Raw genomic sequence first — 13690 nt, 5'->3', positions numbered from 1 at the left:
ACTTCATTATTCATTTATTGACAGACAACTGAGGAAGAAATAATTAATTAGTTGAGACACATGATTTTCATTTGTAAAATGAAAAAGGCAGTTAATAGTATTTAAAGAAAAAGGATTGATACTCTAGAAGACACAAAACATGAATTGCATGAATTTGTAGTTGGTGCGTTGTGTTTAATGTCTGTCACTGAATGTCTAGTACAAAAATGAGACCCTAATGAAATGAATGTGCACACAGATGTAGGAGGCCCTTTAAGACCATGGCTACAATTAAAGCAAGCAGACATACGATAAAGGGGAAAGAAAAAACGAAGCAGTTCACAGCATGGCGCTTGATTCCTGTGCCTGAAGCCAGCACTGTGTATATTCTTTCTTATTAGGGAGTCATGGGTGGGTGGGAGTGATTCATCCGCGTGGCTAAAGGACTGATTGAGACAGGAAGTAAGGTCACAGCTGGAAGGATTACAGAGGAAGCCCACTCACTCGTAGCAGCTCCCCTGACGAGGGCCTGTCCTGAGGAATTTTCAGTAGGCAGTAGTCAACAAAGCTCCGGAAGGGGTCAGACCTGGGTAAAGAGGACAGCCAAGACGGAAATCATTTATTACCCTTCTCAGTCAAACATATTTAAATCTGAATGACCTAAGGTAAACTAGCAGTACTGATAACCAGATCTACAGTACTATGGTATCATAGTCTTTAATCTTAAGTCATGTTTTCCATCTACATGAAAAACACGTAGATTATGTAATTATATGGACCACTCCTCAACTCCTCCTAAGCCTCAGCATCTGGTCAACAACTTGTACCTTAAGCTGAGGTCTTTAGTGCACTAGCCTCTTACTGCCCATGTGTATATGCTGCAGCCTTGTGCTTGTGTGCTGAAGTAACACTATATAGCCGATGTCTCTACTAGTCTCATCTGGCGGGATGTTGCTAACGCCTTGGGCCGCTGGAGCGCCTCCAAAAATACCACAACCCTGTGCCGCCCCACACAATGAGTCGCCTCAGCACGATGTCAGTATCCCACATTTTACAACAGGCGCTTTCCATGCATAAACAGTAAGAATCTAATGACTTGCTCTAATGACCACATGATGCAATTCTCCTGCAAGGTGTAAAAATAAAACCCCATCATTTAATTTAGAGCTTCGTAAGAAGATGTGGAACAGAAAGGCCACTGCTGCCTCGGGCAGCTCTGAAGCAGGTAGAGAGCAACCTTCAGCTGCTCACCTTGGCTGTGCAAGACACCGGTTCGTGTAGCATGCGAGCAGAACAAACACCCGCATGTCTCCGCTTGCTTAAAACCACTAACCCATCGCGTTCATACCACACTAGTGATAGCGTGAAAGAAGTGGGGGAAAATAAATTACAAAAGCCAATTTCAAACATACCATTAATATTTTAAGAGTGCTGTAACCCCCATGACAAACGCAGCTCATGCACATGTTAGCAGCCCAGAGTAAGTCAGACAAACATTCTGCCGCCCTTTCATGCTTTTTATCAGGAAGTTTGTTAAATCCTTCAACTCTACATTTATATTGCTAAATATTTTACAGAATGTTTCTGTGGCTACGAACGGAAGAAAATCAACTCTATCCATTTACAATAACAGTGTTTATCAGCAGAAATTAAAACAATGCGTTCTTATTAAATAAAAGTAATGGACTCAACATGCACTTGAGGGGTGAAAGGTGTTGTGAAGATAGACCACTGAGTTTTTTTTGTCTGCAAGGACAGTCTCTGGAGACTCTATTAAAATCTACAGTCATGAGCAGTGGTGCTGAAAGCAGCATAAAGTAACACCTAACACAAGCAATTTTCCCAGAGACTGCGTATGTGAAACACTAAGAGTATTAAAGCAAAGAAAACCTGAGATTTAAATACTATGATAATGATGCTGCCTTGTTTTGATAGTTGCACACAGTACAGTTGGCCCCACAGGAATGATTTAGGTATTTCTCTGGTGCTTCTTTGGCAGAGTGTGTCCTTGAACAAGGTCTGTCCCAGGGATCAGAGGTCGAGCAGATTAACAAAGCAATGTCTTACCCTGACGGAGCCCAGATTGAATTGGGTTTTAAAATTCACAGGTGACAGACGGTATTATATCAGCAGTTACACTTTGGAGGCTTTTACTGAGATTGTAAATTAACAAATCTGAATATTTTAACGTGTTTATTTAAGCACTTTGGCTTAAAAGTGTCAAATCTGCGTCCTTGAGAAGCCTTGATTATATACAGTATATTCAGGATGTGAACAAACACAAAGACAGATATCTAGTTGAAATGGTTCAATAATCACACAGGGTAGGAGCAAAAACAATAGATGAGTAATATTTGGGAAATGTTTTCAACTCACCACTCATTGGACTGCAGCGTGGGAGAATCGTTCTGGGCGATGTGATATAAGGCACTCATGGCGTTCATGTTAAACAAGGGAGGTTTACGTTCGGCTATAATAAGAAAAGAAGCGGAAAACACACATATGGAACAAGGGTCAATGTGTGCTGTTAATTCTCAATGAATGGGCCAATTAATGACTGCAATGACTAGCAGGTTGGTGTATGCTCACCTAGTTCAATACAGGTGATCCCAAGGGACCAGATGTCCACTTTACCCTCATACTGACCCTCGTCCATGGCTAGGATCACTTCTGGGGCCATCCTGAGGACAGAGAGATGCTCACACCAATGCAAAAACACACTGTTTATTAAGTAGTGGGAAAATCCATGAAAATGTTATAATCTGCTAAGCCTCTCAGAGCTTTTTAAAGACTCTGCTGTGCTGTGATAGCAGCCCCGTCTTTGGAATATACGTGTGTTTCTGTAAACGTGACAGCTTGTGCAGACGAATTCAACATGACAAGTGAGACAAAGTTGTGTGCTGCTGGCTGATCATAAGAGTCCATCACTAGTCCAGCTGTTTATGCCATGAGTAAATTCACCTTCAAAGCTGCAGTGGGTGTGAGTAAATACTTTGGTGGGCACGCTATAACTGACAAATTTGATAGCCAAACAATAGAAGATAATTTTCCAGTTTCTATGAAAATATTTAATATATGGAATAAAATATATTACATTCTCAAATTAACAAACATTTATTCCAGTCTATGTTGAGCGTCTTAAACCACATAGTCTTGCTAGTTCTCCTGTGAATACTGACCAGTAAGGTGTTCCGACAAAGGAGTTGGCAGGTGAGGCAATGGAAGCAGAGCCAAAGTCAGCCAGTTTGACCTGACCCAGCTCAGTCAGCAGGATGTTGCCAGCTTTTACATCTCTGTAGAATCAGAGGAAGAGGCTGATCACATCAGGAGAAAGTACAGGCACCAGGGCCAATCATGTAGCTCATCTGTTTCATGGCCTTATTGCATATTAAGTGGTCAACTATAAGTAACGTAATACTATACAACAGAGGAAAATTTATAGAATTATATACAGTAGAAACTGCATCAAACCCGCTTTAAGCAAGCAGTCATATTGGTATTTTCTGTAATGAAACCTCTTGACACAGAATGATGACACAGAATAGTCAGCGGGATTAATACAGAACCATTTCAGATTTTCATTTTCAATCATACTTATTGTTTATAGGAGACAATATTGTGGACACAGTAAGACAGGAGAGTTATTTGTGTTTCATAATAATATTCACCAAGTGAAAATATTGACACAAGGTTTTACAGCTTAATTAACAAACAGTGCAGTGCGAGAGCATGAGTGTCTTTCATCTTGTGTTTTATCTTACAATGCTGTAGTATGGTCTTGTTGGGAAATGTCTGAAGCAAGGGAACAAACTCATTTACCTGTGAATCATATTATGGGAATGCAGGTAGGCCAGTCCTAGCAAGGCACCGTGGGTAATGGCAGCAATTTCCACCTCCTGGAGGGGTTTCTTATGAACTTAGGGAGATATGAGTACAACAAAAATGAGTCTGAAGCTTCTAAAGCCTTTAATAATACAACAGTGTAGCAAACACAATACAATGAATAAAACCTCCGCACACAGTTATGGGTTGCAGACTAGACTCTATGTAACCACATGGGTTATAATAGGAACCTCTGTTTACTTTACAGTAGCTACATCACAAAACAGGTGATCACAGCAGATCGGTCTATAAAAGTTCATAAAAACTGAGGTTCCACAACAAGTTGGTGCCAAACGTTATGACAGCACATCGACATCCATGAAGAGTGCGGAAATACAGATACAGGGTTAAACAGCCATCTGTAAAGTTCTTACTAATCAGCGCCTCCTGTCAGATCAGATAACCACAGCTACAGTAGGCCAAAGTCTAAATTTAGAGTTTCTTATCTCATATTTGATTGACACAAGGTATGCATTTGTGTCAAGCAGGTACTGTATGTCATTTTTGTTTGAGTAAGCTTTGAATACCTAGATAAAAAAAGGGTTAAGCTCCAGAAAATGAATGCAGCTACCTGATAGTGGTTAGTTCCTCATGGCTGATAAGTAAAGAGAAACTCAAAAAGTACCTGGGCTTGTCTAGTACTACATCTCACTACATGGAGCAACATCTTGGTACATATAAAGCTTTACTATGGTCCACTGACGGGACCATAAGGGTCTTGGCCTCCACTTTACTGATTGCATACAATAACAGCCAGCAGCCACTGACAATATGGATATTGAGTTTAAAACACGTTCTTGTCTAAAGTAATTATTTCCTAGAATGATATATCTCAACTTCATGATCTGTGTGAGTACAGTAAATGTAAAAACTACTTCTGGTGTGGACCACTGACTCACCTTAGAAGGTTAATTAATAAACTACATAATAAAGACACTTACCCTCTAGTAAATCTGATGCAGAGCCTAGGCAATACTCCATCACCAGCTGAAAGAAAATGCAGCTTCATCTAAATAAACATGGTACATGTAAACTCTGCAATACCACATCCTAAATTCAGGAGTATTTTTCTACTGCAGACTGATGATAATACAATGTGTAGGACTGCTGTTGGTACTGATAGGATACTGACTACTGTAAGCAGCACAAAATGAAAAGAAATGAGAAAGAGACAAAGTGGATGAAGAGAATATAGAAATAAACAGTGACTGACACAGGTATGGAGGAGGACCCACTAACCCAGGCAGTGTTGTCCTTCAAGTAGCAGCCTTTGTACTCAATTGTGTTTGGGTGTCGTAGCTGTCCCAAAAACTTAACCTCTTTAATGATGTCCTGCCACTTCTGCCAAAAACAAAGAGAGACAAACAAGTTACACGCTGCAAGTATTAAGAAAGTAGAAAGTAGTGGGAAAACCTTTTTCCATGTGTTGTTCATGGATCTGTAGCATTTAGACAGACTAAAAAGGTCAAGGTCTCCCACCACAACAAGACCAGGTGCATTCTCCGCCTTTTTCTGGGATTCGGTTGAGAGGCACAACCAAAGATTTGTGGCAGAGCATTCACAGTGACACCCGTGTTTTATGGTATGTGTTTGTGTAGACGTTTCTTACTTCAGTAGTTTGCTTGCCATTGTAGGACATCTTTTTGATGGCCACCACCTCATTGGAGTAGGAGTTACGTGCCTTGAAGAGGAAGATTATGTCAGATTTTGAAGCATGTAAAGATAAAATTATAAAACTTGCAAATTATTACACAGACAATCCTTTCATATGCTCTCAAGGTGCCGTGCTGCCTAAAAAGTTCTTTCATCTTGATGCCTGATTAAAATGTAAAGCATCATTACACACCATACTGTATGCATTGGGTAGTAAATGATTTTCACTGGACAATGATTTTGCTGCTTTATGGGTGATTCAGCATTGAGCAAAATAAATTTGTTGCATGTAAAAGCAACAAATTTACATAAGATTAATGTAGGAAGAAATAGATTATACCATTTGAATTTAGGCAAACTTCTTTTTGATCAAAAGGACTGAACAGTGTGATTAAAGGAGGGCTGTTAATGGGAAGTGCATCAGTTGAGTGTACATACACATGCCTGTGTTAAACCAGTGCTTTAAACCTCATCTGTGTTTGTCTGCACTAAGCCCTCATCTCAGCATCATCCCACATACAAATAAATGGAAATGGAAATGTTGAGAGTGTAATGCAATTACATTAATGGCAGGCAACAGAGCAGTCACATTTTACTCTAAATTAACAACAACAAATATTTTCTTATATTTTAGAAGATAGAAAAAATTATTTATGTCCATTTTTAGTAGCAGCTAAAACTAGAACTGGACTAATAGCACTGCAGACAAAATAAGTATGTCAGTGAGCACAGCATTGGCATCAAGACAGGATGTAGAAACAATGATAGCCAGACGGACATGTCACGAGAGCTAATAGTGTTGTACTGGAACTATGAGTGGGTGTGTGTAAATGACATGGGCTGGAAGGGGATCTTAACAGCGGGGAAGAAAATCCTGCCCCACTATCCACTATTGACAGCTTCTGTTTTGCTGTCAGAACAGCTGTCTTAGGATGAAGAAGGGAGGCCTATTGCCCCTGGCGCTACATCTGTAAGAGAGGAGGAAAGAAAAGAAGAGAGCAAAGAGATACATGCCTTCACTCCCCTCCATCAAGCTTTGGTATCAAAGGCTTGATGAGTAATTAGTGATAATGAGATTAAAAAAAGTGGCTATAGATGAAGCACTGAGGGTATCTGTCTCCTAGTAATTTCACTGAAAGAGCCGCATTGTAGGAGGATGCAGTTTAAGGTGTACAAATCAAATGACTTTTGTGTATCTGGTTGGCTACCATCACATTATTAATCATAAAGCTGTAAGTGTGTCATGCTGGATGTAAGTACAGCTTCTAAAAAGACTCTGTATCTATATTTGTAAGGTAAAGGTTAATTCCATGACAGTGTTTTCATTTTATGTACATAAAGAAAAAATAATCAGATTAGAGTTGGATATCAGTGATGTGGATGCGAGTGGATGTGCGGAGAAAAACAAAGCAAAACCCATTGAATGTATCATAATTATTCTTCATAGTTTTGTCTGATATGCATTGCTATCGAGGGGTTGTGGAATGATGCAAAAAGTTAAGCTCAATACCAAAGCAGATGCCATTTTCCCACCGAGTCCTGAAAACCTGACATAAAGCACAAAGCCATTTTCCCCACATCAGGTTAATTACCTTCAGCAAACCACAGTTTGGGGTCAGTCTTTCACTTCCGGTTCAACCTTAATGGGCTGCGAAAGCAGAAAATAGGGTACTTACAAAGTAGACGGCCCCAAAGCTGCCATGTCCAATCTCGTGCAGGTCACAAAAGACGTCCTCAGGGTCATCTTTAAAGAAAAGGTCAGCCAGCTCAGGGTCCTTCAGCGCTCCTTTCCGTGTGGACGACGGCATTATGGGCTGGACATGGGCTAGGCGCCACGGACCACGCTCACATACACACTGCTGCTACCACCACCAGATGTCCACGACGGCCCCGGCATTGGCCAGCTAGACCTACAAGACAGAGCAGTATGGCAGACAGATGATGACCTGACCACATTTATTGCTGTGCAATGCACTGGAAGATTGTGGCATTTGTTTCCTTCAGGCTAAACACACAGACACTTGCTATTGCCAAAAACATGTCATTTCCAGCATATAAAGTATTGATGATGAAATTCACATTGTGTAAAGAAAATTACTTACATGCGAGTTAAATATAACTATTAATAATTAGATAATTAGTATTAAAATAATAGCGGTGTAGTTAAAATAATGATACGCTTGTTAAAGCATCCAGTTACACACATAAGCTGATCATTAATACCTGGCTACGTCTATCTAATGCTCCAATTCACATTCTTGGTGTGTAGGCTGTGTGGGCGTGCATTGATTTCCATTAGTGTCCTCCTGTATGTGTCTCATGGGCAGCTGATAGGTAATAAGACAGAGGGGGGGCAGTCTAGTCCTGCTGCTCATCCAAGTTAAAGTCGCACTTGCTCACGCAAACAAGGGTTCACACACACGCACAAACCACAGCTGAAGCTGAGTCACCGAAGCATCATTTCCACACATGTACACATAACAGTTGCCACTGTGCGTGCAGACACACAAACGCTGAATGTTTTGTACCACGAGGCTGCAGCCAGGCCGTCAAGCGTGTAGGCATCCTGGACACCCTGCTCCAGTTAGCTTCACTGCACATGCAACACACATGCACACACTCACAGAATTCCTCTCCCTCTCTCTCACACACACATTCCCATTTATTTTGGTCTCCGTCTACCATTAAATCTCTGTGCACAGCATCCAGATGCAATAAGCACGTTTGGCTCCAAAGGCCTGCCCCACACAGGCCGAGCTGACATACAGGCAGAGGCAGCAAGACGCACAAGCACCCAGGCCAAGACACTAAGCATCAGCATCATCCTAATCTCCTGCTCTTAAAGGGATCTAAGCAATCACCCCAACTCCAGAAATATCAGTCTTAAAGGCAAAGTCTTGTGCCCTTTCTTACGGGGCCCCAGATGCATAAATATGGCAGCCTCAAGGTTCTGGGGACATTATTAAAAAGGTACAGTATGAAAAGTTAAGGATAAACCAAATTCCTCAAGAACAATCCTATTTTATTATCTCCTATTGTAATAGACACCTGTGAACAGGAGCAGGTCACCTGAAGCACTACACCCTCTAACTATGGAACATCTCAGCCAGTACTGTGGCTCAACTAAGCCAATTGGGTGTCATTAGGCTTTGCTTATTTTCCTGTAGGGTCTCTGCATTTGTGGGTACAGGTGCTGTATGTGCATTATTTATTTGATTGCATGTCGATCAAAGTTCCTTGTGTGCGTGTCCTAGTATGCACTGGTGTATTTTTATCTGTCTGACTCTAAGGTCCGTGAGCGATAGCAAATCTGTGTCTGTGTGTCTTCTAGTTGCATCAGCTCTGTCTGTCTCATTTCTCTTGCTTGAATGGATAAGATAGCTACTAAAACAAAGCCTGATTACACCTGCACACATGTGATAGGCATCCTTTGCTAAAGAATGAGATTTCAAAATTAAAATTATAGCAAAAAACTGAATTTGTAGAAGTAAAACAATTGGGGACGGAAAATAGACAGAAAGTGAAACTCTATTGCAGTAGACAACTTTTTTAATATATAAAATAAATAAAAATGGAGCAAATGAACACTGAAGACCCACTCTAGAGACTACACAGCACCTCCTCACCCTCTTTCCTACTCCACCGCCTCCTCGCCTTCCTCCTATGTAGACGTGTGAAGTGATGCAATGTGGCGACAACAGGTTGTAACCTGGGGGGGGCTTGGTAAAGCTGTTACTAGTCCAGCAATGCCCAGTGATAGGACAGTTTGCCATGAGCACATGCATATGAATCTGTGTGGTCACTGGATCTGTGGATGGTATTGTGTTGGGAGAGAGTCGATTAGCAAACAGCTTAGACAGATTAAATGTTTGGTGTATGAGTGCGCACTTCCACACACTGCTGCTGAGTTTACTTATGTGTGTATGTAAAGGGTTAACAAAGGGCTTACATGGATGTACTGGTAAGGTGATAAAGGTTAGTGATACGCCTAAGCTACAGTTAATCAGACTACTGTAATTTATAGTTTAAAAAAAGTTGTACTGTATAGAATTGTCCACTTAGAAAAAGGAAATGAACAGCATAAACAAGAGGACAAGGCTATAAATGAATAGATCTACAGTAGTGATTTTGTTTGATCAAGCGAAAAAGGGAAAAGCATTAAACACTGCCACAGTCGCTGGTGGCTGTGATCGACTGGTGTCAGAACACACAGTTAAAACGAGTGTCGGGGCACTTCTTAATGTTGGTGCTGATCTGTGTATACAGAGGAGGTTTTTAGACAACACACTGATGGCTGAGACATGTGAGCACACATCTCTCTCATGTTTAATTTGATGTAATATAACTTGATAGACGTGACATTTCGTCTGCAAAGACACTTTCTTGCATATTTCTTCATCAGTCTTCATTGCCATTTATTCAGTTCTTCAATATTCCCTCTTACATCATTCATTTTTTTAACACTTCATCTTAAATGCTTTGTTACTGCCTTTGCTTTTACAGCTTTATCTTAAAAGGTAAGCTTTGACAAAGAACAAAGCAATGAACATTTATTATTCTTTTCACTTTGTCTCCTGAGTTTCGTTGCCTTCAAATCAAACTCTTATGGGGATGCAAGTGAAATCCATGCTTATGAGGTTCTGTTTGTTGCATGTTTGCGTATGCGCTTTGAAGCCGCTGAGAGCGTGTGTCCATGTGTGTCAGTTTCTGTGTGTGCAGGCAGCCACAGCCAGTGGCAGCTTATTCCCTCCCCCTACTCATTCAGCTTAAGTCAGAGACAGGAATTAGGCAGACTGTGGGAATCCTTGCTCGGATTCAAATCACCAGCTCTGATCAGACACGTGAAGAAGAAAAAATAATAATTACGTAATAATCAGAATCCCTCACCTACAGTAGGGTGCTGGCACTTATAAATGTTTTAGTGAGTAAGAAAGCCTGGATCGTGCATATCCTGGTCCAAAAATGTACCCCCTGCCTTACACAGTTCCTACCAAGTATACGTCTGACCTGCAAGATATCAACAGGGCCAGGTTATGAATAATACAGAAGCACCACAAAAAAGATTTAATGAGGGAAATATGTAAAAACACCTGAAAGGCAGAACGGACACTATTATACACATGCCCCATTTTCTGCTCACAACAGTTATTGTTGTTCTTGTTGATGATTAAGAATTAATACACACCTCTTTACCGGGGAACACCAGGCAACATTAAAGGGGAACCATTGTCCAACCATAATCACTACCACCTTGCACTATTGTAAAGCTAAATAAAAGCTGAAAGCCAAGTCTTGAAATAGACACATTCTGTACTGCTGGCTACATAACTGGTACGTGCAACCAGGGATCCAGGTAAAATAACAGAATATTCTGCATGTTGCCGATGAGCTACTTCAAAATGTTTTGCTACATGTACAGCAGCATCCACACAGTAATTTACACATGCGTCCCCACACTTTAGAAATGCCATACACCAGAGGAACGTTACTACTTCTGGCCCAGCTTTGATTTAGTGCAACATCAGGTTGGTTAGCGGTACATCAGAGAGCAAACAAGCCATTGAGCTTTAATTGTAATGCAAAGAAGAGCCAGTTCACACTCAACTTAGGTCTGTGTAAGCTGTCGAACTGGAACATGAAAGGAATTTGCGCACACGCACACATGCACGCACGCACACCTGTTATTAATTTACCGGTACTGTACATAGTAAAGAAAAATAAACTGCAGGGTGATCTTGACGACACAAGGATGAGATGGTTTGTCAGATGCTTGACACCTCTGGTGACCAGATACTGTACGTCATCATTGCACATCAGCAGTTCAGCAGCTAAATCTGCATAACCTACCTGTAGGAAATGTGTCAGACTAGTATCGGTCTTCCTTTTCTGTGCTCAGATCAAGTCCAGAGTTGACATCTTGTCAACTTCCCTCATGACTGAATTAATACTGTACCTAAAAATAGGACAGAAGAAAAGAATTGTCGTTATCCATAGACTGTATAATGTACAACTAAATCCAACTATACAAGACATTTGCAGACTTGCGTTTGACACAATGACTTGCTACTTTACAGATTATAAAACAACAAAAGGAGCAAGACCGATGCAGTATTCGTACAGTACAGAGCTTTACAAAAATTCCTCAAAATAGCAGATGGTGAAATAACTCAAGAGCCAATGAAAGCTCTAATGATTGTCAGTTATAATCCTCAACAACTCCAAGATTCACAGCAAAATAACAAAGGACAAGATAATCTGCACAACCATAAATGTGGTCTCAGTTCTAAGTAGTGACACCAACAGTATCCACAGCGTACGGCGAGGCAGCATTTAATGGCAGTAATGTACTAAAGCTGTAAACGGAAAAAAAACGTAGGTACAAGTCAATGAATTTTCTTCACCTGCTTGTTTAAATTAATTCCACAGTGCTTGAAATGATCCCTGGATGCATTGAGCAAAGTCATCTCAAACTAAAAGGTTTTCCAATTTTAAACAGGAGAAGTGCCTTCTGTTTCAAACATATCTTCCTTCTCCTCTTTCAAATACATGAGTTCAAGGACAGTACTGTGCAGAACGCTATGGACGAAGACAAGCTTTCACACACCCACAAGCAAGCACAAACACAATATTTTGCTTTCTCCCACACACACAGTGTCACACACAAACACACGGTACACCCACAAATACACATGGAATGTAAGCAAGTTGTTCTGACAGCAGAGGTCAGCTGCTGTTTTCTTTTGACAAGCAGGTGGTGCGCCATCCACAGCATGACCACCGAGCACGACCTGTTGAAACTACTGTACGCACAACGTCATCTACCAACAAACAAGTCAACGGTTGCTAGACAGCAGCCTGCCGATCAGGAAGTAGAGTGGACTCGGCGTATAGATGACCCTGTAACCTGCTGCTGCTTTCATGTCCTCCACCTCTCCAATTGCATCAGCTACCCTCATCTCGTTAGCCTCACATCCCTAGCATCGAGCCGGACGACAGATTGGGTGCTCAGAGGAACTGTGTTTAATAATAAAAGAAAGAGAGGATGAATGGATAAAGGAAGAGGGATAAAAATGTATTGTGCCCCCTCTGAGTGTCCCTGAATGATTTATAACACAAACTGACGCTTGCATGAGCCTCTGGTAAAGTTCTGGCTACACTCCTCCTCCTCTCTCACTCCACCCTGCTTGGCATTCGTGACCAACGATCCTGCTAATTTTATTTTAAACAATGAGAGCTGGAAAGATCCACAAAAGGGTCAAACAATGTAGGCATTAACAAAGATAGCTAAATAAACATGACACCATCCCTGACTTAACGCAACGCAAGCTTTGGAGAAGTTGAGCAAAATTCTGACAATCCAACTCCTACTTTCCGCTCCTCCTGTGAGATGATACACGCTGTGATATGAATCATAAATCCTGAGTCACAAGCCGTCAATTTCTGAGGTACAACTTGCCAAAGCAAACTGTTTCGACATCCTTGTATTATAGATCCATTCATGCGCAAAACTGTCAAATAGGGGATATAATTAATCAAGCTAGATGTGACATTGGTATCAAAAAAGATCAGGTTTCTTCTGGTCACCTCAAATGAACACAGTATGTGCCTACAGAACATGCATTCATGGTGATGTGCTTCTCTGGACAAAAACCTGGGGAAGTCTGTGCAGGTGGATGACTTGATTTTTCTAAGTACCCTGGAGCAAAAAGCTACATTAGTAGTAGTTTGAGCTTGATTTGTCTAAATTTCATTAATAATAATAATAATAATAATAATGAAGCTCGGCATACAAATATTCAACACTTGATGATTCCCACCGAGACTGCTGATGACTGAATTGGGCTTTTGATGAGTCATGCTGGCAGGAGCTGTGCATTATATCACACGTCCCAAAGTGAAATGCTGCTTTAAATAAAGCTCAAACAACCAAATAGGAGGCACAAGCAACAATATGTGAAATTCTCCCCAAATCAAAATAGACTAATCCAGTGAGACAGAAAGAAACTAAACAATATGTCCTTATTATCCTGCCAGGGTGGCATGGTGTGGGTTTTCATAGCACTGAATCATTTTAAACAGTGAAGCCGCTCACATACACGCACATATACATACTGTACGCTCTAAAAAAAAGGATTTGGAGACTTTGGGGCAGCGCTCATCTCCGGGGCTTAGTGAC

At 41.0% G+C, this 13690-nt stretch overlaps 1 protein-coding gene across 6 annotated transcripts in view; it reads right to left on the bottom strand.

The window, feature by feature from the left end:
- The window catches only part of taok3a (TAO kinase 3a), a 46076-nt gene that overhangs the window by 22016 nt on the left and 10370 nt on the right, over window positions 1-13690 (bottom strand). For 4 of the 6 annotated variants that reach the window (XM_029161027.3, XM_029161028.3, XM_029161029.3 and 1 more), the window contains exons 2-11: window positions 11362-11467; window positions 7191-7424; window positions 5471-5542; window positions 5101-5202; window positions 4803-4848; window positions 3799-3895; window positions 3159-3272; window positions 2569-2660; window positions 2356-2449; window positions 484-565 (exon numbers count right to left, since the gene is read on the bottom strand). In XM_029161027.3, the coding sequence (XP_029016860.1) occupies window positions 484-565; window positions 2356-2449; window positions 2569-2660; window positions 3159-3272; window positions 3799-3895; window positions 4803-4848; window positions 5101-5202; window positions 5471-5542; window positions 7191-7322 (831 nt within the window). In that variant the 5' untranslated portion in view covers window positions 7323-7424; window positions 11362-11467. Of the gene's footprint in view, window positions 1-483; window positions 566-2355; window positions 2450-2568; window positions 2661-3158; window positions 3273-3798; window positions 3896-4802; window positions 4849-5100; window positions 5203-5470; window positions 5543-7190; window positions 7425-11361; window positions 11468-11915; window positions 12146-13690 lie in introns of those variants that run through there. The other 2 variants (XM_029161031.3, XM_029161032.3) reach the window with 2 other exon arrangements.

Source organism: Betta splendens, chromosome 9 (assembly GCF_900634795.4).
Source record: "Betta splendens chromosome 9, fBetSpl5.4, whole genome shotgun sequence".
NCBI classification, from domain to species: domain Eukaryota; kingdom Metazoa; phylum Chordata; class Actinopteri; order Anabantiformes; family Osphronemidae; genus Betta; species Betta splendens.
Note: the sequence above shows the minus strand (reverse complement) of the source record. Positions and strands in the feature narration are given on the sequence as shown.